This window comes from Scheffersomyces coipomensis, assembly GCF_036884675.1.
Source record: "Scheffersomyces coipomensis strain NRRL Y-17651 chromosome Unknown DFJ63scaffold_1, whole genome shotgun sequence".
NCBI lineage: Eukaryota > Fungi > Ascomycota > Pichiomycetes > Serinales > Debaryomycetaceae > Scheffersomyces > Scheffersomyces coipomensis.
The window spans coordinates 2110523-2135808 of NW_027042892.1; the positions used below are offsets into that span (position 1 = coordinate 2110523).

General features: G+C 31.8%; 7 protein-coding genes and 1 non-coding gene across 8 annotated transcripts; 2 read left to right on the top strand and 6 right to left on the bottom strand. All coding sequences in view use genetic code 12, as the record gives it.

The window, feature by feature from the left end:
• Nucleotides 1-576: 576 nt before the first annotated feature.
• On the bottom strand, nt 577-2040 carry OLE1 (stearoyl-CoA 9-desaturase; the record flags this gene model as incomplete). The annotated part of the gene is made up of 1 exon (XM_064907371.1): nt 577-2040. The coding sequence occupies one exon, from the start codon at nt 2038-2040 to the stop codon at nt 577-579; it is 1464 nt and encodes a 487-aa protein (XP_064765100.1).
• Nucleotides 2041-3638: 1598 nt separating this feature from the next.
• Nucleotides 3639-4343, bottom strand: DAG7 (Dag7p; the record flags this gene model as incomplete). The annotated part of the gene is made up of 1 exon (XM_064907822.1): nt 3639-4343. The coding sequence occupies one exon, from the start codon at nt 4341-4343 to the stop codon at nt 3639-3641; it is 705 nt and encodes a 234-aa protein (XP_064765101.1).
• Nucleotides 4344-5074: 731 nt separating this feature from the next.
• Nucleotides 5075-8680, bottom strand: DFJ63DRAFT_321861 (uncharacterized protein; the record flags this gene model as incomplete). Its single annotated transcript, XM_064907372.1, has 1 exon — nt 5075-8680. One exon carries the CDS (start codon nt 8678-8680, stop codon nt 5075-5077), a length of 3606 nt encoding a protein of 1201 aa, XP_064765102.1.
• Nucleotides 8681-9492: 812 nt separating this feature from the next.
• Nucleotides 9493-9971, bottom strand: RPL40B (Rpl40bp; the record flags this gene model as incomplete). Its single annotated transcript, XM_064906757.1, has 1 exon — nt 9493-9971. A coding segment is annotated over exon 1 (154 nt), but the record flags the coding sequence as incomplete, so codon positions are not given.
• A 7535-nt stretch (nt 9972-17506) lies between these two features.
• Nucleotides 17507-19252, top strand: DFJ63DRAFT_333233 (putative permease; the record flags this gene model as incomplete). Its single annotated transcript, XM_064907823.1, has 1 exon — nt 17507-19252. One exon carries the CDS (start codon nt 17507-17509, stop codon nt 19250-19252), a length of 1746 nt encoding a protein of 581 aa, XP_064765104.1.
• A 216-nt stretch (nt 19253-19468) lies between these two features.
• On the top strand, nt 19469-22738 carry RAT1 (ssRNA exonuclease). Its single transcript, XM_064907941.1, has one exon. The coding sequence runs from the start codon at nt 19685-19687 to the stop codon at nt 22724-22726; it is 3042 nt and encodes a 1013-aa protein (XP_064765105.1). The 5' UTR covers nt 19469-19684; the 3' UTR covers nt 22727-22738.
• DFJ63DRAFT_339643 (uncharacterized protein) lies at nt 22538-24371 on the bottom strand. Its single transcript, XM_064908715.1, has one exon. The coding sequence runs from the start codon at nt 23948-23950 to the stop codon at nt 22751-22753; it is 1200 nt and encodes a 399-aa protein (XP_064765106.1). The 5' UTR covers nt 23951-24371; the 3' UTR covers nt 22538-22750.
• Nucleotides 24304-24385, bottom strand: DFJ63DRAFT_t22. Its single transcript has one exon. It is a non-coding gene; the product is annotated as a tRNA-Ser (tRNA).
• Nucleotides 24386-25286: the final 901 nt, after the last annotated feature.

Genomic DNA, 25286 nt, shown 5'->3' on the forward strand with positions numbered 1-25286 from the left:
TGTTTTTTATGAATTGTTATGGGCTGGAATTTACATTAGGAGAAAGGCTGATTCATATCTTATGACCACGTAAAAACTTAGGTCCAGGTCCGATATATTCCTCTATATGTCATTTATCGATAGTAATCGGATTAACTATCAACCAATTACAGCCAACCAACTACTAATACTAAAACTATAATTGACTGTATATACATTAATAAACAATAAAACCAACTATAACAATAATAAACACTATTTAACAAAATATATTTAATAAATATCTAACTAAAATAAACAAATATAGAGAGAGAGTCATATGTATGTCATAAAATGAATAATAAAAGTGACAAAAAAAAAACATTGACTCGTCATATTTTATAAAAAAGTTATAACTTCACTTCTTCTTCGTCTACCCATATTTAAGGTTTTTTTCTTTCATCATCCTCTACTATGTTCTTATTCTTAGGATTTGATTCTAATCTAATCTTATCAGGCCTGTTCTGTTTTGGTATGGTTGGCTCTATTGATTGAGTCCTATTTTTTAATAATAATCTTTATATATTTTTTATTTTCTTTTCATTCATTAATACCCATTCAAGCTTGCTTTTCCTTTGCAAGCATTTGATTTTGAAGTTCAAAGGTATTACCATTGATTTCACCTTCACTAAGAACAGCAACTCTCATAGTAGCTAATAAATTATGAGCAGCATTAGAATGAGCATAAACAGCACCATTAAAAGCTTTAGTAGCATCTTTACCTAAAGAAGCTCTAACTAATGGTTGACCACCAGGATGTTCCTTAATAAAGCTCTTGACATTATGAACAATACCAGAAATTAAAATTAAACCTTCTGATTTAGCCTTTTCATTAAATTCTTCTCTAGTCCAAACTGGTAATTGATCAACTGGAGTACCCCAATTTAATTCTTGTCTTAATCTATCTAATTTCTTTTGTTGTTGTTGTAATAAACCTTGTTCAATGGCATTTTGACTGAAAGTCTTTAAATTCCAAGCTAAACCTAATCTGTATAAAGTATAAATAACAACTTTGGTTGGATCGTATTGGTACCATTTAAGAGCATTTCTATAATCAGATGGAAATTCATGATGGAAATTATGATAACCTTCACCAAAGGTAACAATGGCAGTCAAGACATGATCTCTTGGAGTTCTTCTATCATCAAATGGTTGAACACCAATCCAATGAGCTAATGAATTAACACAGAAAGTAGCTTGTTGAATAATAAAAGTTTTTAAGATACCTCCATAGATGAATCCACCCCAATAATCACCCCAGAATAAACCAGCAACAACGGTTGGGAAAACAAAAGCTGATAAAACCATAAGGAGTAAATAATGACGATGTTGGAAAGTAACAACCCAATCATTGGCTAAATCATTAATATCAGCTCTAGCTCTATTCTTTGGATTTGGTTTAGTTAACATCCAACCCATATGAGAAAACCAAAACCCTTGTCTGGCATCATAAGGATCTCTTGGAGTATCAGTATATCTATGATGAATTCTATGACTATGAGACCACCATTTAATACTACCTTCAACAGCACCAGCTCCAAAGAAAGCAAAAAATAATCTACATGAAACATGAGCATCATAAGATTTATGAGCAAATAAACGATGATAACCAGCTGTGATTGAAATACCACTGAAAAGATAAAGAATAAAAGCTAAAGTGATAGTTTTAAGTTGAGGTGGATAATTAACAGCATTATAAATCCCATAAGCAGGAATAGCAACTACTAAAATAGCATTTAACCAATTAATATGTTTATAAAAATTAGATAAAGTCCATTCTTGTTCACTAATATGTTTAACTTTGGTATATTTTAATCTTTCTTGTTCATCTTTTTCAGCTAAAGATTGTAAAGAATCTTCGGTAATTTGTTCAGCAGTAACTTTAACTAAATCGGCGGTACCCATTAATCTACCACCTAACCCAGCAGCAACAATTCTTGGTTGTTTTCTGTTGGTACCGGCAGCGACAGCATTAAGGGAAGTGATATCGACAGTCTCGACTTGTTCGTGAGAAGCAGACATGTTATGTATGTGTGTATGTGAGTTGGATTATTGATGAATGTATTAAAATTTTGGTGTAAAAAATGTTTTGGATTGCAAAAGTGATGGTATAAGGAGGGAAGAAAACAAATTAAAAAGAAATTCTCTCTGTATCTCTCTATGATATAATTGTTGAAATTGTAGTTTTGGTTGACAAAACAAGTTAAAATGATCCAATTAACGGTTAATTGTAATGAATAAGGATAAAGAAGAAGAAAAACAAGAACAAGAAGAAGAAGAATAACAGTTAAAATCAAATTGAAATTGAGGATATGTAGGAGTAAATATATCTTTAAATAAAATAAAAAAAAGAAATTATATTTTTGCCTTGTGTTAAGTTAAATTTAATATCCCATGGTCTAAGTTTTACTGTATACTACTAACAAACTAACGAGTTAACTAACTAATTTAACCGTAACAATCTTAACTAATTAAATTGCCCCTAAATTTATTTAAGGAGTTTTAGCGATAGTGAAAAAAAAAATAAAAAAACAAAACAAAGAGGACCCAACAAACAACAGAAAATTTTTTTTAGTTGGGGACCCGCTCATATACAGGAGCGGCCAAAAGGGATAATAATTCACACACATTCACATTGAATAACAAACAATATTTACTGTCTAGACTAGTCCAGTCAATTACATAACATTAAGAAATAAGCAGATCAATCGATATAAGGTAAGGTTAGAATATTAGCTAACATTCTTTGTTAATAATCAATCGATTGATAGAAGTCTCCTGATCCTATTGAGTTGTGTTGTGTTGGTTATTTATTACAAGCTATTTCTCACTAAATCCTTTTTACCAACAAAATTTTTTACTGAGAAGAAGACATTTTTTTAACAGCCTATTTTTTTTTTCTTCTCTGTAACGAATTAACCCAATACCGATAAAGCAGAAACTAATTACAAATAAAAGACATCATTCTAGAATGCATAAATAAATAAATAAATGGATAAGAGTGTATTCAACTTACTTACCGTGGGTGGTGCACCCTTTCTTAATTATATTCCATTATAGCATAGGATAATATAGATCTGTTAAATGCTTAATTGCTAACTGGTTTTACCAACAAATTAGTTCCATTTTTAGATATTTTATCGGTTCCTCCTATAAAGTCCGTGTCGTGCATGAGATTAATAGTTAGTTAGTAGGATATAAATGTCGCACCCTGTATGTAATTAATTAAATCAATCAAATCAATCAACTCAGACATTACACCCCCTGTTTTTTTTATTAAATGTCTATTTTAGGAGATTTCTTGTCTCTGTTTGTAATTGCTTTTTAAAATCCACACACGTGACTTAGTTTTGCGACAAACTAAAAAGTTAGATTGCTTTTTGCAATTCAGATATAAACTTTTCATTGTCTTTTTTTTTGAGTTTAGAGATTTCATTACGAATATTACTTATTCTCTTATCTAGAATATAGAGCTTGAAATTTTCTCATTCCTCGGGTGTAGGGGTGGTCACTATGTAAACTACTTTCAAATAAATTATAACCATATTATTCGTATGTACATTGAAATCAATCTAATATGTTTGCTTTTTTGTTCTAGTTTTCTCATAACTTTTTATAAATCAAACCCATTCCCATTCAATATCAATTCTACCTAATGATTGATCAGCCAATTGTGAAAAAGCACTAGGTGAAAAATCTAAATCATAATATTGACATCCTGTACATCTATCCACAACCGTAACTTCAACCGAATTGGATTGATAAGTAGCACGAATCTTTTTTCCACATAACGAATTATCATTAGGATTGGCATTAACATTATTAGCATCATATAAATCATGAGAAATAGCACAAATATAATCGGTATCTTGATTGGTCCATCCACATGCTCCTAAACCAGTAGAGTAATAAGTACCTTGTCCTGAGAATGCACTTCCACTAGGAACAGGTGATGTAGATGATGTACTACTAGGAGTACTGGTAGTTGTAATAGTTGGAGCTTGTTCAACTGGGGATGGAGCTGAGGTGGTGGTTGTAGTAGCTAATTCAGTGGTACTTGGAGCAGCAAAAGTAGTTGGAGTTGTAGTTTCATCAGGATTAAAGTCAAAGAGTGAAACAACGTCAGACACAACACCACCTATATTCAAATCTTGTTCAATAGAACTAGTAGCGGCAGTGGCTAAAGTAGTTGGTATAGCCAAGTTCTCTTCTCCATCTGTTATGGTTACAGTGTGATATTCTGTAACATATACTATTTCAGGTACAGGCATACTTGCAACAGCAGTTATTAAACCACCAATGATTGTAATAGTTGAAAACTTCATTTTATTAAAGGAATGTATAAAGTTAGTAAAAGGAGTGTGAGGTATATTTTAAAAGGAGTGTAAAGATCAATGCTTGATGATGATTTTTCACTTCCAACAAGTTAACTTTTCAATGGATCATAGCTCTATATATATACTTATTTGCTAATGAAATAACATAGTTTAAAACATATATGAAACCATATTCCAGACTCTTTTTATTAACACAAAATAGACGTGAACTAAACAAACAAACCTTTGCCTATTTATTTTTCATCCCTGTACCTGACTCCTGGCTGCGACAAAGTACCTAAAAGCGCGCTATTCCACCGCCGTCGACATCGTTACCAAGTGAATAACGCCCCACTAAGAAAATCTCTAGCGGAAAGAATAAAGTGAACTCATATATAAGGGGGATTACGCGTTCGTTTTGGTGCTTATGGGTAAGTAACTACAAGTATCTACATGCTCTCTTACATTTGCGAAATGTTTTATTAAAAAATGTATTATGAAATTTATGGTTAGCTACTATGCTAAGATTTTGGGGGAAATACTTTTTCATACATCCTCTTACTTCTATTTTTTTTATTTAAATGCTATTTCAGGGGGAACGGGAACTTTATTAATGAATGAAAGGTTGTATTTGTAGGAAAATTAAAATTAAATTTCCTATTTAGGTAAAGCTGCTAAGCAACACCTAATGATGCTGTAAAAATTAAATATAATTGGTAAAACTGATCTCATGTTTTAGATTAATCTATGCACATTCTAGAAAACGTATTTTCTAATTGATTAAAAAACCATCTGCTTTGGAAACTTATGAGTCCCACAGTTTTAGCTCTTAATCTTAAATTTCTATCATCAGTGATCAATATACAATATCGGAACATTCTTGCCATCTTTGCATTTAAGACAGTTGAATCACCTAATTGATCATCATCTTTATTGGCTCTGTAAATGGATAATTTTTGATTAATTCCTTTGGCCAGTTTTTTACCAATTTCATCATTCTCATTGACGGAGTTTAAAATAGTTTCATCAACACTTGATCTCCAATTTGAATTGTTTTCAAATTCAGTGGTTTCATTGATATCGGATGCAACAGTTCCATCATATCTTAATGGAAGTATTTCTTTTGATAAATATAATTCTCTAATAATAATAACAGATCTGGTAGCAGCATCAGCTATAGTTGCTTCAGCCGATTTTCTTAAAGCTCTTAATTCTTGAAATACAATTAAAGGTATCAGGATTTTGAATACTCCATTACGAACACATTTAAATACTCTTCCACAATGCTTTAACCAAATATTAGTATCCAAGGTTATATAAGTAATGTTTGTATCCATAAATTCTCCAAGATTTCCTTCAATAGTATCAATATTAGGATCACCTTCTGAATAAAACCCTTGATCAGTAATCATTTGATGATATGAATTATTATTTTCATATTCTGACATATCTTCTTCAAATTCAGAATATCTTTCTTCATCTTCTTCTTCATCATCATCTAAATCATGATCATATCTTCCAAACCATGAAACATCCTTTTGAGCTTGGGTTAATCCATCAGCTACTCCATATAAATTATCAAGCGATATAGCTTGTAAAAAGTTATTTTGCACAAATCTACCATCACTTAATAAAAATTCTTCCATATAAGAATATGGATCACTTTGTCTAACATTGGAATTAGTAGGAGTTGGAACTACTGAAGAATCGGTAGTAGCATGGATATTTTCATCATATTTGAATTCATTTGGAGTTCTAATCAAGCCAAATTCATATTCATCAGCCAAAACTCTGGCTAATAATACAATTCTAATTATTCTTTCATCATTTTCACTTTCCGTGGTTTTTCTTGATTTTTGATCAGCTGCTTCATTGGCCATAGTGACAACGGGATATGTTCCGCAAGCTGGCATATCAAATAAATTATTATTCTTGACACCAGCAGATTCAACATCAGTATAATCCAGCTTTTCTTCAATACAATCAAACCATAACGTACCCCAACATTTCCAAACTTCAGGAAGTGATTCATTATTATTGAAATGTTGAATATAATCAGAATAATGATTGATATAATGATTACATAATTCACTTAATTTGGGACTATTTTTGACAAATGCAAGTAATGAATTCAAATAATTTATAAATGATTCCCATGGGAAAAGTTTCTTAAAAATCCATCCAAACATGGCTTTTGAATTTGGAAATTTCTTTGTAGCTTCACCTACCGAAATTAAAAAATATAACCAAACAATAACATGTCCCGTTGATGCTTGTTTTGGACCAATCAAGTAATGATTCAAAATACGGATGGATAATTCCAATACCGACTTATTGATGAATTGTAAGCAATAAAACCAATCATTGGAAGACAAATCTAATGCAACTACTGATTGTCCATCTACTCCATTCATTGATTCTTCAACTTGTTGAGATTGGGAAACTCTAGATTTGCGTTTTCTATCCTTTTTATCCTTTCTTTCCTTTAAGGCTTCTGGAAGCATGAATATCTTGGCGAATGGATTCTTTGCATCACCTAAACCAACTAAATGATTAATATTTGCAATGGCAAAAGAAGATCCTTTATTAAACCAGAAATTCATTTTTTCGATTGTATTAGTAGCGCTAGGCTGTTGTTGTTGCTGTTGTTGTTGAAGTTGTTGCTGCTGTTGTTGTAAGTAATATGGATGATGAGGATCATTTATCAAGGTTACACCAGTTGGAGTATATAATTCTCTGGTGAAAAAATTATATCCATTAGAATCTGAACCAAAGGTAAGACCATATCTGGTAACAAGATCAATTCCATATTGAAGTTGACTATCATGGATACTTTCAACTGAATTCGAAACTCCTCCATCAGTATTTCTATTACTGGAGTAAATACTTAAAAGAACCTTATGAATCTTTATGAAATCAATAATGGGTAATTCCAACAATGATAAAATATTTCTTTGAGTACAAATGTTTTCCACTACTAATTTTAAATAATGTTGAGTTGGAACGAATGGATCATGACAAATTACTGATTTACCAATGTTTACTAATGCATCCAAATTATCCTGTTGGACGGTACACATATGATAATAAATCTTTCCATGACCATATAAAGTTTTCATGGCAATGGAATACCAGTATTCAGCACTAATTTTCCAATCAATGAATTTTGATGGGTATAATGCTATTGCCATTCTTGATAAATCACCTAATTTTTCCAGCCACCATCCTTCCATTTCCAACACTGGGTCAGTAAGAATTGAGATAATATTGAAACAATATGCAATAAAACATGAACAAATTTCATGATCCTGAAATATACTTATAATGTTTTTTAAAACTTCAAGGAATCCCACAATACCATAGACCCACATTCGTCTTGGAATTTTATATAATTCAACAATATTTTTGCCTGTTTTGAAATGAGTTTTATTTGATGAAGGTTTTAATGCCGTGACTAAAAAATCATAATAATTATCTAAAAGAGTTATGTTATGATGATATACTGTCCATAAATCATTCAGTAATTCTGAAGTTCTAACCGTAGTTGATGCAATTGATGAGTTATTTGAATTAACCGATGATGATAATTGTTGATTAATTAATGGAGAATTCCCATATACTAGACTACTATTATTAGTATTACTTGTAATTTGATTAATCTTGATCGTTATTTCTATACAATTCTTTTGAACCACTTCTTCAAAATTAACGATATTCTTATAGGTTTCTTTCAACTTTGTAGCTAATTGTTGTTCTTCATCTGACATTGCTCGTTGTTGATTACCTTGTTGTTCATTTAAATCTTGATTCACTATGGTTGAAGGGGTAGCTGCTGGAGCAGAAGAATCTCTTGGAAGAGATGATATATCACTTGATTGATGTAGATCCTGTTGATCCATTACTGGGTTTGATTCGGACAGATCTGAATGATTTTGATTTGAAATATTAGCTAATGGATTAATATTTGGACTGGAGGGGACTTCATAAGCAGATGGAGTTGGAGTTTTCATATTTACTAAACCTTGTACACCTGGTTGAGATGAACCGATGTTCCTCCTTATATTGGCCCGAACCATAGGATTATTATATCTTGTGGCTTGTACGTTGGGGGTTGATGGCGAAGGTTGCGAGGTTTTATTTGGGGATGATCCAAATTGGAAATCAGGATTTGGCATAGTATTAGGAACTCTTTTATTGGAAGATCCTATCATATAGTTGGATAAACTATTTTGCCTCTTTTGTTGTTGAGAAATTGGTACTACTTCACTTTGATTATTACCTGTTGGCAGATGGTGAATGTTATTTACCACTAGATCAGGAAGAAGATTGGTATTATTATTGTTCATGGTAAATTAAAGAACCCGTCAATGAGGCAAATGCTGAAGCAGATACTCGTGATGATAATTGATTCTTTAAATAGACCTTGATGAGAAATAAATATGATTAAATAATGAAAGTTTGATGATCCCCATTGGTATATATCTATCTCCAAATCTGGCTGTCTGTTTTTACCAACATCAGTGTAAGCAGGATTTGGCACAATTCGCACGACCTTTCCCGTAAATTCTCTCTCTCTCCTTCTTCAAAATCGATGATGATGATTCGGGGTTTGTTACAGAGTAGAGACTGATTATAGAGTAGAGTTTACAAAGGTTAACCTAGATGTGATGATGATAAGTTCATATGGTAACTAAACAGTTGATGATCACATTGGGGATCATGAATAACAGGAAAGGTTGTCCTAGTGTAATCTTGACGTTACGACCGCTCACTGTAAATTCAACGCAACTGTTGACAGAACAATGTAAAATGAATTTGATGTCCTTGAATGATGGTTAAATACTCTAATAATTTACTACAATAAGTGAACGTATTCAATCCCATAACCCATACTCCATTCATTGTCAAACCCCATACATTACTCAAACTCTTTTTTTTTTCATGACACATTGTTCGGTCAACCAACCAGTGAATTGGAAGGTATTCGGTTCATAGTGATATTGAAAGAAATGGAACTTGAAATAGAACTGAGAATGTAGTTGATAACTTTCCCTTCATAATTCTATTCTTATTACCATATTTCATTTGAGTGTAAAATGGGGGGATGAATGAGTTTGATTGGATATGAATAAAACGTCTACTCTCTTTTTTTGATACATCTATAACGTTAGATTTTATATTAAAATGAACTTATTAAGCTAAATACAATACTTTATTTGATTTGATTGATTTTCTTCATACCATATCATATGATATTATATTATATATCCTCAACTATTCTAATAATGTTAAATGATAATGATTGATTTAATTTATTATTGATTAATAACAGTGTGAAGTATATGATGAACCGATAGATAGATATATTGAAAGAATATACCATAAAACAAAGTGAATATAAGGTTGAATAGTTTACTTTAACTTTTTCTTTGGTCTTAATTGATTGGTGTGACCACACTTTCTCTTACGACAGTTGGTGGCTCTTGGTGGTAATCTGGCGTAACATTTACGGCAGATGGACTTTTCACAATTATATTTGGAAGCTAAAGCCTTTAAGGATGGTTCAATCATCTTTAATGGTTATTTATCTGACTAATGTATCAAAAGATTGAAACAACTTGAAATTGTAATTGATATATTTCAGAATTTTTTTTTCTATTACTCTCTCCTGTCTGGGAAAATTTTGTTGGTTGGTGTGTCCTGTATAGTATGGCCTGTCCTGTATGTAATATGGCACTACCAAATCCACTTATAATATAATTAACACGCTTAAGTTTTGACAGCGGCAAAAAAAAGAAAAATGAGTTTTGATCGGGAATCGATCACGTGGAAGTATGGACTCTTTAGGGTAATTACCCTTAGGAGACATTTCATTCTGAGTAATGTCGTCAGTGTCGCAATGTTTTGATTAAATAATGTAACTCACTCACATACAACTATCATAAACTGATAATAGGATAATAATTGAATCCTACATCTAATTCATTAATCAATAGTTCAATTCATCATATTTTTTCATTTCAAAGGGTTAGAATGAGTGATCAGAACCCTGATGACATCCCTAAAGATGAAGTAACTAGTAAGGTTGAAGTAATTGATGTACCTGAAGTTAAGCCAGCACAATCTACTGACGGACCTGAAATAGTACACCTTGACGATGATGATGATGATGATGATGAAGTTCCAGTAACTGAAGGTTCCAATGAAGTCATTATTGATCATAGTCCAACCATACCGGCTCATGAAACAACTTCTACTAATTCAAATGATGTTCAGGAAGTGAATGCTGATATTTCAATTGATCATACTACTACTGAAGTAGATCCAATATATAGAGATGGAGATGGAGATGTGGAAATGATAGTTGCTGATGCCATCAATCAATTGAATGCAGATATTTCACAAAGTATTGTTAACCCAGACAACTTCCTTGAACATGACCATCCCCAAGAAATCACCGAAGTGGTTGATGAAGATGAACCTACTGAACTGACAACTGTAGCACCGGTTGAAGAACATACCACGGAACAAGTTGAACAACGTGTTCCGGAAATCATTGAAGAACCTGTACAAGAAATAGTGGAAGATGATGTTGAAGATGATGTTGAACCAGAAGATCCAAATACTTCATCATTACAAATACCTCAAACTATACCTCAATTCGCTACCCCACTGAAATCATTACCTGCTTTAAAAGATATAGATGAAATCATTACTCCAAAATCATTCAACGTAGCTGTTGATGATCCAAATGTTTCAAGTTCACCTATAGTTAGTAAAATACAGCCTCAATTACAAAATGAAAACATTGATGAAACTGTGGATGAAACTGCTGACTATACGGTTGATGATATCGTGGAAATCGATGAAGAGGACAAAAACATTATACTGTCATTTCTTTCAATTGAAGATTCTTTAATTGAATCGATCCATAATAAAACCATATTGGCTGCATTACTGAAAAAGGTTTTAGAATTTAATGAATTACAATCCCAAAACTCCTTTTTTAAAGTCCAAAATGAACATAATGAAAAGAATTATCATAATACAATTAATACATTAAATATAAAACTTCGAAAAGCTGGAACGGTGGCGAATACTCTTTCGGAAGAAGTTGAAACTCTCAAGAATAATTTAACTTCAGAACAACATCGTCTTAAAGAATTGGAAGAATCAAATAAGTTTTTAACAGAACGGTCATCCAGACTTCAAGAAGAAGAAAAACAATCCGAAAAGGAACTTCAACGGTTACAGGATAATTCAACTCAAAGTTCATACAAGTATACTGAAACTATTAATCAATTGAGTAGTACAAATATAGATCAAAGCAAGAAAATTAATGAATTAACTAAAGAAACTAACGAATTAAGAAATGAGAATTTCAATGCAAAGCTTGAATTAACAAAGTTTAAAAATGAAGTTGAATATTTAAAAAATCAATCTAAATGGTATGATGAAGAATTAAAATCAACTCAAGCTAGATTCACCGATCTCATTAAGAAACATGAATCTGAATATTTACTCAATTCAAATAAAATATCGAACTTGACTTCCAGAAACGAAACCTTGGAGAGTTTAAATAAGGCTGCCAATGATCAAATCAGGGAATTAACCGCCAAGAATGAAAAAGATGTGGTATTAGTATCGTCAACCACTACAAATTATGAATTTGAAAAGGCTAAATTCTTAAAAGAACTTCAGAATAAGAATGATTTAATTGAATTATCAGGAATCCAAAGTGATCAAAAGTCTGACCGTATAGCACAATTGGAAGAATACGTGGAAGAAATCAAAGAAAAGACTACTTCATCAATATCTGCTTTACGTACTGAACTTTCTATTAAAGAAGAAAGAGTTATTGAATTGGAAGAACGATTAAAGAGTACTGAAGAATTATTAGATAAAGAATTACATAAGGAAACAGATTTACCAAAATTAACAGATTCATCAGCTCTCATTGCTTCCACGCAAGGTATTTCATTATCGGCCTTATATTCCGAATTTACTCATTTGAAGAAACAATTATTATTGGAAAGATCTCAAAAGGAAAAGTTGGCCACTCAATTAGAATCATTCGTTAATGAATTAGAATCTAAGAAACCAGTAATTTCCAATTATCGTGATCAAATTGAATTCTATGAATCGTCTATAAAGGAAATGATAGGTAAGGTTGAAACAATCAGACTGGAAAAATCTGAAGTTGAAAAGGATGTGAATAGATTAAGATCTCGTGCTGTTGAATATGAGAATGAGTTGGAATCATTGAAAAAACTCACCAAGGATCTTGGTCGTCAATTATGTTATTATTTAATCCATTCTAAGATAAGAGACAATAATGAAAATCCTTTAACTGTCAATGAAAAGAAAGCCATTGAAAGTATTCTTCAACGTAGTGGTAATTATGAATCCACTAAAGAATCCGAATCAGATAGTTTGATTTCTGAAAGATTGGTAGAATTTTCAAGTATTGTTGAATTAAGAGAAAAGAATTCTGAATTACTTACAGTTGTAAGACAATTAAGTAAAAGATTGGAATCAAAGGAAGATCAAAATGCCAGTCTTGAATCAGCCGCCATTGAAGAAGCTAAGGATGCTATATTAACTCTTGAAAGTGAATTAGATAGCTTAACTATCAAATATGAAGCTGTTGTTAAAGAAAGAGATATTATTAAATCAGGTAATCAAGGTGGCTTGATCTCTACCAATTCTGATTCAAGATATTTGAAAGAAATCAATGACGATTTGAAATCTAAATTATCAGAAAGTGATAAAGTTCTTAAGGAAATTCATTATCAAAACAGTAAAATCTCCACAGAATTGAATGACAAACTTCGAGATGTAACATCCTCCAAGAATGATCTTTCGTTACAATTAGCCAATGCTAAGAATGCATCACAATTAGCTGAAGCAAGACTTGAAAACACTCGTAGAGCTTTAGATAGCTCCAGTAAAGAAATAGATCAACTCAGGAAAGATATTGTATTCTGGAAAGAACAAGCAAGCAAACAAGAGAGTCTTTTGATTAGGAAATCTAATGAACTAAGAGATATCGAAGGTAATGTTTCTAAATTCACTATAACTATTAATAACTTGGAGTCTGAGAAACAATTTAATGCATCAGTTCTTGAATCATTGAAGGATGAAAACATCCAACTCAAATCAGATAAGACTAAGTTGAACGAATTCGTATTCAACTTACAATCATTATTAAAATCAAGAGATTCATCTACAAAAGAATTAACTGATAGATTAAATCAATCTATTGAAAACTATCAATCATTACAAAAGATTCTTGGTGAAAAGGAAGAAAAGGTTCTCATCTTATCAAATCAATCTGAGTTAACTTTGAAAGCACAAAATGCTAAATTGGAACAGATTAATGAAATTAGCAGACAATTGATGGAAGCCAAGAATAAAGTCTTAGAAAAACAATCACAAATAGAAAGCTTGAATGATAAAGTTAAGGAATTATCTGCTTCATTAACCAGACGTCAAGCAGTACAAATTGATGATACTTCTGAAGAAGATGATACATCCAAGAAGACCTTAAAGATTGAAATCCTACAATTAAAGGAAGATTTGAAAATATCTGAAAGTCAAGTAAATGATCTTTCAACATTAGCAAAAGCAAGTGAAGATGCTTTGGTAAATGCTACAAATAGTTTTGAAGAATATAAGATTGAATCAGAGAAAAAATTCAAATCACTCGGACAAGAAAAAGAATATATAGCTGAAGAACTTGCAAGAGTTAAAGAAACCATAAGAGTTGCTCAAAATGAATTAGAATCTGCTAATGCTAAACACTTGGAAGAATTAAATGAATTGAAATTGAAACTTAATGAATATGAAATTAAGGCCGATTCATTTGATAGTATGGAAGCAAATTATAAACAAAGATTGGAAAGTGTTAGTAAAGATTTAGAAATTCAATCTGGTCTTAGTTCTGATACTCAAGCTAAATATCATGACGAATTAGAAAAGAATAATGAATTATCTAAATATTTACTTGCCAGTAAGGAACATATCGAAGATTATAAGACTCAAGTAGAGACGTTGAAGAATTCATTACAATCAATAACTTCAGAATTGAATTCAAAACAAGATGCTTTGAGTGTGCAACAAGCTGCTGTTGAAGAAGAATTAAAGGAAGCTAAGTCCACTATTCATGAATTACGTGAACAGAATTCTATCTTATTAAATCAATTAGAATTAAGTAAGAGTCCTTCCGAAACTGAAAATGTAGGAGAAGAACTTAAGGATGTGGTTACCTACTTGAGAAGAGAAAAGGAAAAGTTCGAAGCTAAAGCTCTTGTTTTAGTTGAAGAAAACCGTAGACTTGAACAACGTGTCCTGCTGGTTGCTGAAGAATTATCAATTGCAAAATCTGTATTATCTAAAGCTAAAGAAACCCCTCTTGATTTATTGAAGAGTCAAAATGAAAATAATAAGATTGCTGATCAATTACAACAAGTCAATATCTTAAGAGAAAGTAATATTACTTTGAGATCTGAAAATCATATTCAAGAAGAAAAATTGAAGAGTTTAAGAGATCAATTGGCAAGCCTTCAAAAGGAATTGGATCCACTTAAATTGAAATTAACTGAGTTGACTACAGAAGTCGAAGTTCAAAAACAACAGGTTAATTTAGTTCAAGAAGAAAATGAAAGATTAAGAGCAAATGTTACAGCTGGAACTCCTGAATCTGATGCTACTATTCAAGCCTTAAGAGGTAAATTAGGTGAATTCACCAAACAAGCTAATTCAAGAATCAAATCACTAAATGAAAGAATCAGTGAATCTAATACAACTATTGCTAATTTGAATGAAGAAATTACCAAATTAAAGAGTGCTCATGATGTTGAACTCAAGGAATTACGGTCAAAGGTTGAGGAGGAACTGACTAAACAAGTTAATTCAGCAAAAGCAGAATCTCAAAAATACATCAATAAGTTAACTAAGGAAAAGAATGATTTAGTTGCTGAACTTTCTAAATTGAAACAGGAATCACAAAATAATGGTGGTGCTGCTGCTGGATTGGATGAAAAGGTAAAGGAGTTGACTGGAGATTTCGAAAAGAAGAAGGTTGCTTTAGAAAAGGAATTGCAAGCTCAATATGAAAAGAAATTAGAACAATCATTGGGTAGTTCTGGTGTTGATGTTGAAGCTATTAAGAAAGAATTAGAAGCTTCTTCACAGGCTAGAGCTACTGAATTGGAACAATCTTTAAATACTAGAAAAGAAGAATTAGAAAAGGAATATCAATCTAAATTAGAAGGAATTAACAGTAATGAAGCTTTGACTACTTTAAAGAATGACTATGAAAATCAAATTAAGACTTTGAAGGAAGAGTTTGCAGTCAAGTTAGAAGAAGAAAAGAATGCTACTAGAACACAAACTGAAAAATTATTTGAAGTTAAGATTAAAATGTTAAATAAAAAGATTGAAAGAGCATCGAATGCAGCATCTAATGCAGCATCGAATGCAGCACCAGCTAAGAATCCTCCAACTTCAGGTAATTCACCTAGTGCTTTTAATATGACTCCTAGTTCAATTCCACTTAAACCTATCCCACTGCCAAATCCATTCCAAACTTCTGGGTTTGCATTCCAACCTGGTATGCCATTCCCACCAATCGGATCTCCATTCCAATCAGCATTTGCACCAGCTCCTATGTCAAACTTTGCTCAAACTGCTCCAGCAGCCACTGCTCCAGTTCAAGCCGTTAATACTGCTCCTGCTGCAGCTCCAGCTCCAGCTCATGTTGCTACAAATACTGTACCTCAGCCAGCTGTAACAAACAAAGCTCCTCAAGCTAAATCAAAACCATTAGGTTCTCCATATACTGAATCTACATTGACAGTACATCGTCCAGCTGTTGTTCGTCCAGAGGCTGGTAAGAGAGGTGGTGGTCAAGCAAAGGGCCAAAATAATAATAATAATAATAATAAACCAGTTGTTTCATTCAATACAACTTCTAATAATAATAATAATGCTAATAATAATAATGATAAAAAGAGATCTCTGAATCAAAATCATCAACAAGGTGCCAACAAAAAGCAAAAAGATTAGCTAATTTTTATTTTTTCAGTTCTATCTGTATTCATTAAGTATAATATATATATCTATAAATCGTTTTTATTAAAGTAGTAAAATTACTCGGTAGATCAATTACCGATTAGATGAATTATTGGCGGTTAACAGTTAAAAATGTAGGTGGAGACCAAAAATGATAACCCATGAGAGGTTGAATAATGAAAAGATCCAATTTACCAAATAAGGATAATAAGTTGCGTAAAAAGTTCATTATCTACTGTGGTTCATATGCCGCCAGTGATGATAAGACAATCGGTGTGGAAGATCAAGGGGGGAATGATAGCTTCATGGGACAGCATTGTTGACAGAAAAAAAAATTTACGAGAAAAATTGATCAATAAATCCCCAAGAGTAAATAAGGAAACATAATTCAATCTAAATGTTTAGGTAATTTATCGAAAGTATGGCGTTTGTCAATAAATTAGATTGAATGCCGTATATCCCGTGGATTAAAGTATCTACAACCTTATTTTGAAAGAATATTTAACAGCATAAAACCTTGTTGGTAAGGTTAAAAGGAATGGTATCCTCCAAATTACTCACGTGTATTTGCAACATTAACTTAATTTGATTTAAGGAGGAATTATCCGAAATAAAGGACAAGACTTTAGATCTGTTTTGTGATTCAGTAAGATTGCACGGCAGGATGATTTTACCGTAATTTGTAATTAGATGCAATGCAAATAACGTATAGTGTATAAAATTAATTTTCTACGGTAATACCTAATGGATTATAACTGTGGATTCACATCTAACTGATCTAATTAATTGTCTTGGTTGATGGTTGGTTGATCTTGACTAAAGATAAGTAAAGACTAAAATTATACCGTCTAAAAAATATTCTCAGCGGTAAAAAATAATTCCTGTACCAAAATAAGGAATGGAAAAAGTTTTTGCGGCTATTTATAATGGGGAGCCACAGTTTTCTGTAAGGGTTAATAGTGACACTTGTTATCAGCTTCAATTATATAATTACCAGGAAACCAACACTATATAATGATACAAAATCCGTTTGCATTAAGAGTCGATCAGCGTAAGGCTTAAAAACTAAGTACTCACTAATTTCACTTATAATTAGGATGAGTATTATTAGAAGCAGATTAAAGTATGGATTTATTCCAACTAGACGTCTAGTTGATGAAGATGAAAATTGTCATTTTATCTTTCCAGAAGCTCCCGTTGAAACTCATAGTCATATTGATGAAAAGGGATCGTTAGAAAAAGTTTTATCTACTGAAGTATCAGATCAACAACAAACTTTTGAATATCGTGATGAAAAAGATAGAAAATGGTATAAATTCTTTGATGAATATGAATATAGAGTCACTAATAAAGTTAAAAGTAATAGAAAATGGTATCATTGGTTCCATGATGATGATACTGCTGCTGAAAGAAGAGTAATTGTGAAAATCGATATCTTATTAACTCTTTATTCATTAATGGCTTATTGGGTTAAGTATTTAGATCAAACTAATTTAACCAATGCTTATGTTGGTGGTTTAGAACAAGCTATTGATATGAAAGGTAATGATTTCATTAAAACTCAAGTTATGTTCACTGTAGGTAATATTATTTTCCAAATTCCATTCATGTATATCCTTTATGCATTTCCTTTAAATTATGTGTTACCAAGTTTAGATCTTGGATGGTCTATTTTAACTATTTCCCTTTATAGAGTTAAAAATGTTCCAAGTTTAAAAGCTCTTAGATTTTTCATTGGGGGGTTTGAAGCTACAAGTTATATTGCTTATCATAGTTTATTTGCTTCTTGGTTTAAAGGTGGTACTGGGGAAGTTTCAAGAAGAGCAGGTTTCTATTATCTTGGACAATATCTTGGTATCCTTACCTCTGGTTTACTTTCTGGTGCTATTGAAAGACATATGGGTGGTATTAATGGTCTTGAAGCTTGGCAATGGATTTTCATCATTGATGGTATTATTTCTGTCGTTGTTGGTGTTCTTGGATTCTATATGCTTCCAGGAACTCCAGAAGATTGTTACAGTATCTTTTTAAGTGATGATGATATTAGAATTGCCAGAAAGAGAATGTTAGATGATCAAAAGGGGTTCAAACCAAGAGAAAATGTGGTTAAATATTTCTTTGATATTAAACTTTTGAAATCTATTTTCACTTCATGGCACGTATATGTCTTATGTCTTTGGAATATCTTCTGTTGGAATAATAGTAATATGTCTACTGGTGCTTTTGCTCTTTGGTTGAAATCTTTAACGAATGCTGATGGTAAACCAAGATTCGGACCTGGTGAATTACAAGATTATACTGCTTTACCTCCTGGATTAGGTTTATTATGGTTAACTATTACTTGTTCCATTGCTGATTTATTTAACACAAGAACTGGGGCTATTATTTTCAGTCAAGTATTTAACGTGTTAGGTAATGTTTTATTGGCGGTATGGGATCTTCCTGAAGGAGCAAAATGGTTTGGATTCTGTGTTTCCAGTTTTGGTTGGGCTATGGCTCCAGTATTATATTCTTGGTTAGGGGATATTTCAAGAAAAGATATTAGAGAACGTAACATCATGCTTGTTATCTGTAATATTATTGCTCAACAAAGTACAGCGTGGACATCTGTGTTAGTATTCCCTACTGTTGAAGCTCCAAGATTCTTAAAGGGTTATTCATTCACTGCTGCTAGTGGTGTTGCCTTATCCTTATGGACATTTGTAGTATTATACTTTTATAAAAAGGATGAAAGAGCAAATGCTAAGGATAATGGTATTATTATTTTTAATTCTGCTACTGATCCTGATTTTGCCGCATCTGAATTAGATGATGGTGTTGAAGAATCAAAGAAGGTTGATTAGTGGTTATGTAACTGTATAGATTATGTTTACTTAAATATAATCGTTTAATATAAAATCTTAATAATATATGATAATAAATATAAATAGTTGCGAAAATTTACCTTGCAAAAAAATACATCAAACTATTGTATTTACGAGCATTAAATCATGTATCAACTGAGTAGAATAATTGACCAGGATTAGTATAGTGTAACCATTGATTCGATATGAGAGACTTTTAAGTTAATTCCCCTTTTATAAGGTAAGAAGATAGAGCTAGAGATCTATTTCTCCATACTATAGATACAAGTTCGTGTATAAAGTTCAAAACTTTCTCTCATCACCAAAGAAAAAATCACCAAGGTACAAAAAGAGAATTAACCATAAAAATTTCATAGTTAAGAAGTACAATCTTTAATAAGATATAAGGGCACCTAGAACGAATATAGCATCATGGGTGTTCCAGCATTGTTTAGATGGTTGTCTCGTAAATACCCCAAATGTATTTCACCCGTTGAAGAAGAAGACGTTGATGAAGAGATTGGTGGAGCAAAGTATAGTGACAAGAACCCCAATGGAGAAATTGATAATTTATATTTAGATATGAATGGGATTGTTCATAATTGTACTCATCCTGAACATAAACCTGCTCCAACCACAGAAGATGAAATGTTTTTGGATATTTTCACGTATACTGATAGAGTTTTAATGATGGCTAGACCCAGAAAAGTATTGATGATTTCAATTGATGGAGTTGCTCCAAGAGCTAAAATGAATCAACAAAGAGCCAGAAGATTTAGAGCTGTTCAAGATGCTAAGATACAGAATGAAGAGAAAGAACGTGATATAAAAGAACGTGAAATGAGAGGAGAGGTGATAGATACTTCTATAAAGGAAAAGAAATCTTGGGATACTAATGTTATCACTCCCGGTACTCCATTTATGGATGGATTAACTGAAGCATTAAGATATTGGACCGCATATAAATTTGCAACTGAACCAGGTTGGGCAGACTTACAAGTTATCATTAGTGATGCCAGTGTACCAGGTGAAGGTGAACATAAATTAATGAATTTCATAAGGCTGCAAAGACAAGATCCTCAATATAATCCAAATACTAGACATTGTATATATGGTTTAGATGCCGATTTGATTTTCTTAGGTTTAGCTACTCATGAACCTCATTTCAGAATTTTAAGAGAAGATGTGTTTGCAAATCAAGATAAAAGAATGACTGTATCAGATCAACTTTCAATTACTTCTGAACAAGAAGCAGCCATTGCTGAAAGAGATAAAAAGAAACCATTCTTATGGTTACATATCAACGTATTAAGAGAATACTTGGCTCTTGAATTATATAATCCCCAACTACTGTTTCCTTATGATCTTGAAAGAGCCATTGATGATTGGATCTTTATGTGTTTCTTTGTGGGTAATGATTTCTTACCTCATATGCCAAGTTTGGATGTTAGAGATAATGGGATTGAACTTCTTGTCAATTGTTGGAAACGATTATTACCTCATTTGAAAGATTATTTAACCTGTGATGGTAATCTTAATATGGATTCAGTTGAAAAAGTTATGGCTTCAGTAGCATCTCAAGAAGATGATATTTTCAGAAAGAGAAGAGATAATGAATTAAGAAGAGAAGAAAGTCAAAAGAGAAGAAAACTTTTACAAGATGAAGAGAAAAAATTAAAGAGTGTATATGGTAAACAAGTTTCAAAAGGGAGTGATAGAGCTCCATTAATGGCTGATATGAATATGCCATTAATGACCACAAGTGGTGAATTGGTGGAGGGTTATGCACAACTTTCAAATAAAGATATTGTCCATAATAGAGATATAATAACGAAAGCAAATATGTCTAATGCTGATGCAGCATCTGCGTTAAAGAAATTATTGGATTCTAAAAAATCTAATAATGGTGGTATAAGTGCAGTTGAAGCTTTAAAACAAGTTCAAGATGAAGAAACTTCACAAGATAATTCCACTACTGAAGTAGAAGATGAAGAATCTACTCCTACGGCTACAAGTGCTGCTAGTAAGAAGAGATCATTTGATGATGATGTTGAAGCTCAAATCAATGGTGATGTCCAATTATGGGAACCAGGATATAGAAAGAGATATTATGAAACTAAATTCCATGCTAAAACTGAAGAAGAAATCGAAAGTACTAGACGTGATGTTGTACGTTGTTATCTTGAAGGTATTTCATGGGTTTTACTTTATTATTATCAAGGATGTCCTGCATGGCAATGGTATTATCCATATCATTATGCTCCATTTGCGGCTGATATTGCCAATGTTCATGAAATAGTTGGAGAAGAAGGGATTAAATTCAAACAAGGAAATCCATCAAGACCATTTGAACAATTGATGTCGGTTTTACCAGCTGCTTCTGGTCATGCTTTACCTGAACAATTCCGAGATTTAATGAGTAATCCAAATAGTGAAATTATTGATTTTTATCCTGAAGATTTTAAGATTGATATGAATGGGAAAAAAATGAGTTGGCAAGGTATTCCATTATTACCGTTCATTGATGAAGATCGATTATTAAAAGCTGTTCATGGAGTTTATCCTTTGTTAAGCGAGTATGAAATGGATAGAAATACAAATAAACAAGATGTATTATTCATTTCAACTAAGAATAAGAATTTTAAAAAGTTTTCTCAAACTTTATATATCAATGATAATGAACAACTTCAATTCCATTGTGCCAAGACGAATTTATCCGGTACAGCTATCAAACATGAAAAGTATAGTGTGGATGGTAAATTAGTATTTCCTTTGAAACAAGGTAACATGCCTGATGTTTCTAATGGTGATTATCTTTTGGTAACATATAAGAAGCCGGCCAAGAAACTTGGTAAGTCAATGCTATTGAATGGGTTTATACCTGGTGTAGTGGCACTTAATGAGGAAGATAAGAATAATATTTTATTTGGATATCAAAGAAATGGTGGTGGTGGTGGTAGATATAATACTCCTCAAGATAATAGGGGTTATATCAATCATGGTCCATCAGGAAAAGAGATTTATCTTGCTTATAACATGAGAAGAGGAGGATATAGATCTTATACTGAACATATGTTGAATAAGACAAGTTATTATGAGCAGAATGCCACTGCTCAAAGATCTCAAAATAGTAATTACAGAACAGGATATAATAATAATTATAATAATAATAACAACAATTACAATAATGGGGGTTATAATGGTAATAATAATGGTTATAACAATTACAATAATGGTGGTAATAATAATTACAACAATAATAACAATTATAATAATAATTACAACAATAATAATAATAATAATAACAACAATTACAGTAACAATAGATATCCAAGTCAAAACAGGCAATATAATAATGCTGGTAATGGTGGTTACTCATCATATTCTAACACTGAATCAAGTAGATCAGGATATTTACCTCCTCCGCCAGGAAGAGGGAATAATAATAATGGAAGAAATGGTTATAGAAGATAACTCTAAAGCAATGTATTTAATGTATTAGTTAACTATATAGATATGCCAATTATTATATGTATTATCTTTAACTTTAAAAGACAATTCACTTGTACTTTGATCAGGTAATTCTATAATACTACCATCTAAACAGAATCTCTTCTTTCTCTTTGATATTAAGTTGGAAGCTTTAAGGACTAATTTATCATTTTTTTCTAATTTTCTATAAGTAACTCTTGGATCATTGATATGACTACCTTGATTATAAACTTGACCCATGATATCCATGATATAGGATGGATCAGTTTCAGTCTTGAATGAAACCAAATATAAACTATCTTCAATGATATCACCCTTAGGCAGGATTTCAAATGTAGGTTCAAATCGTTTGGAGGCGGTGATTAACCAATACGCAAATGGCCCTTCCACTACTTCTTTATCATTAATGATGAATTCACCATCATATTTCTGTTCTTGTTCAAGATTTGCAAATGCTGCTTTTTTAAATCTTTCTAATCCGAATTTTCTTAATTCAGGTGTATCACTATCAGCCACAAGTGAAGCATGAAACGCCCATGATAACACCACTAAAAAGTTCAATGGTTGAGTGATTTCCACTGTTTTTTCATCTCTGACTAAATACAGGGTTCCCTTGGGAAACTCAACTTCGTATAAGTTAAGGGGTGATTGAGTAGTGGTAGTGATTAATCTTTGTAAGGCTGTAATCTCATCGGTGAGCCCAATGGAAAGAGATAAACTATTACCAGTACCTGATGGGAATGGGAACACCGTGATTTTTGAAGATGATTCAATGGATGGTAAGGCATTGATGAATTCATTGACTGAAGTATCACCACTGATGAAGATTACTGTGATTGGATCATTTGATTTTGATTTTAAATCATGAGCAAATTCAATAACTGATGAGGGTGAAGTAGTTGCAATATAAGCATGATTGATATGTAAGATGGAATCAAATAAAGGTTTAATCAATTTGGAATATAAATTCTTTTGATCAGATCTACCCGTACCAGAGTTAACAGAATCAATGATATAAACCTTGTTTTCACTTAAAAATGATGGTAATTGATGTTTGCCACCTTCAATTTGTGGAGTATCATTATCAATGACAGATGACTCGGTAATGGTGGAGATTTTCAAATCATACGCCGAATCACTCACTTCAATTTGAATCAATTGATTTGATTCCTTTATATAGACGAGATCTTTAATGGAATCAGTCATCTTTCCCTATACCCAGACCAACACTATGGATTTGGGAAAAAGAAAGGAGTTGAAGTTGTGGTTAAAATTCGATATGGTTTCGATCCTTTAAAATTGTATTCGGTGTTAATAGGGAGTGGCTCTGATTTCTTTATCAGCAGCAGCCAGTGAGATAATTTAAACTGTGGACCTCTCTTCCTTTAACAGCCACTCTATGTTCAATTGGCTAATTTACAATATCAATTGAGTTGCAAAGGAATAGGTTCAGTCAACTACCAAAGTACAATGTCTACAATTATATAATTATAGTTAAAAGTTGAATAAACATAGGTAAGTTAAAATGATAAATAGTAAAAATAAAAAAAAGAAAATGGCGACAACTACAGGACTCGAACCTGTGCGGGCAAAGCCCAAAAGATTTCTAATCTTTCTCCTTAACCACTCGGACAAGTTGCCTTATTTTTCTGAAAAAAAATTGTTAAATGTCTTCTTATAGAGTGTGTGTCACGATATTTTGGTCACATGATCAAATTTTCACAAGAAATCACTGTATATTGGTTTACAATTGATATAATGACTTTATAGCATTGTTTTAATCCTATTGAAAGTTAATATCTTGACTTATCGTCATATGAAGTAACTGGTATACTTTTTATACCATTTGTGTGTACATTACTTCACTTTTTAAGCTATGTATACTTAGAATAAATGTTGTATTTATGTCTACAGAATTATACCTTACATATCATACCATACCAAATTTTTGAGCCTTAAACCATTAGAACTCTTTAGCCTCTCTTTTACAGTGAGTTTCGATTCTTTTCTTGGATTCTTTAACTTCTGTACATCTTACAGAATATATCCAATTAACTTTGCAAAATGATCCTTTATTTTATAGTAAATGGCTGTGAAAAACTAGTTAAACTAGGATCATACCAACTACTTTAATGAATAAACTTTTTACTATTTAAAAACTATTTAAATCTAACACAACCATTAATCATACAAATACCTTAATGAATGACTCATTACTACAAATTCACTACAATTAAATTGCAGTTGCATTTGGTTGCAATTATAAAGAGATGAAGTATGCCAGTCTATGCAGGAATGCAAAAATAGTTTCTCATCGCACACCAAAAAATTATTTTGTATGGGAGATTTTTTTCTTAACGGTATAAACTGTATTTTGGAAACTTTTCAATCATAGAATTCTTTGTTTAATATCAATAGAAATTACGGTATCATGACTGACTATATATCATTCAATATAGCAGATGCTGATCTATTGTATAAGAAATACCAGGAACGATTTCCTTCCAAATCAATCCCAAAATTCTATGTTTTTCAAAAATCA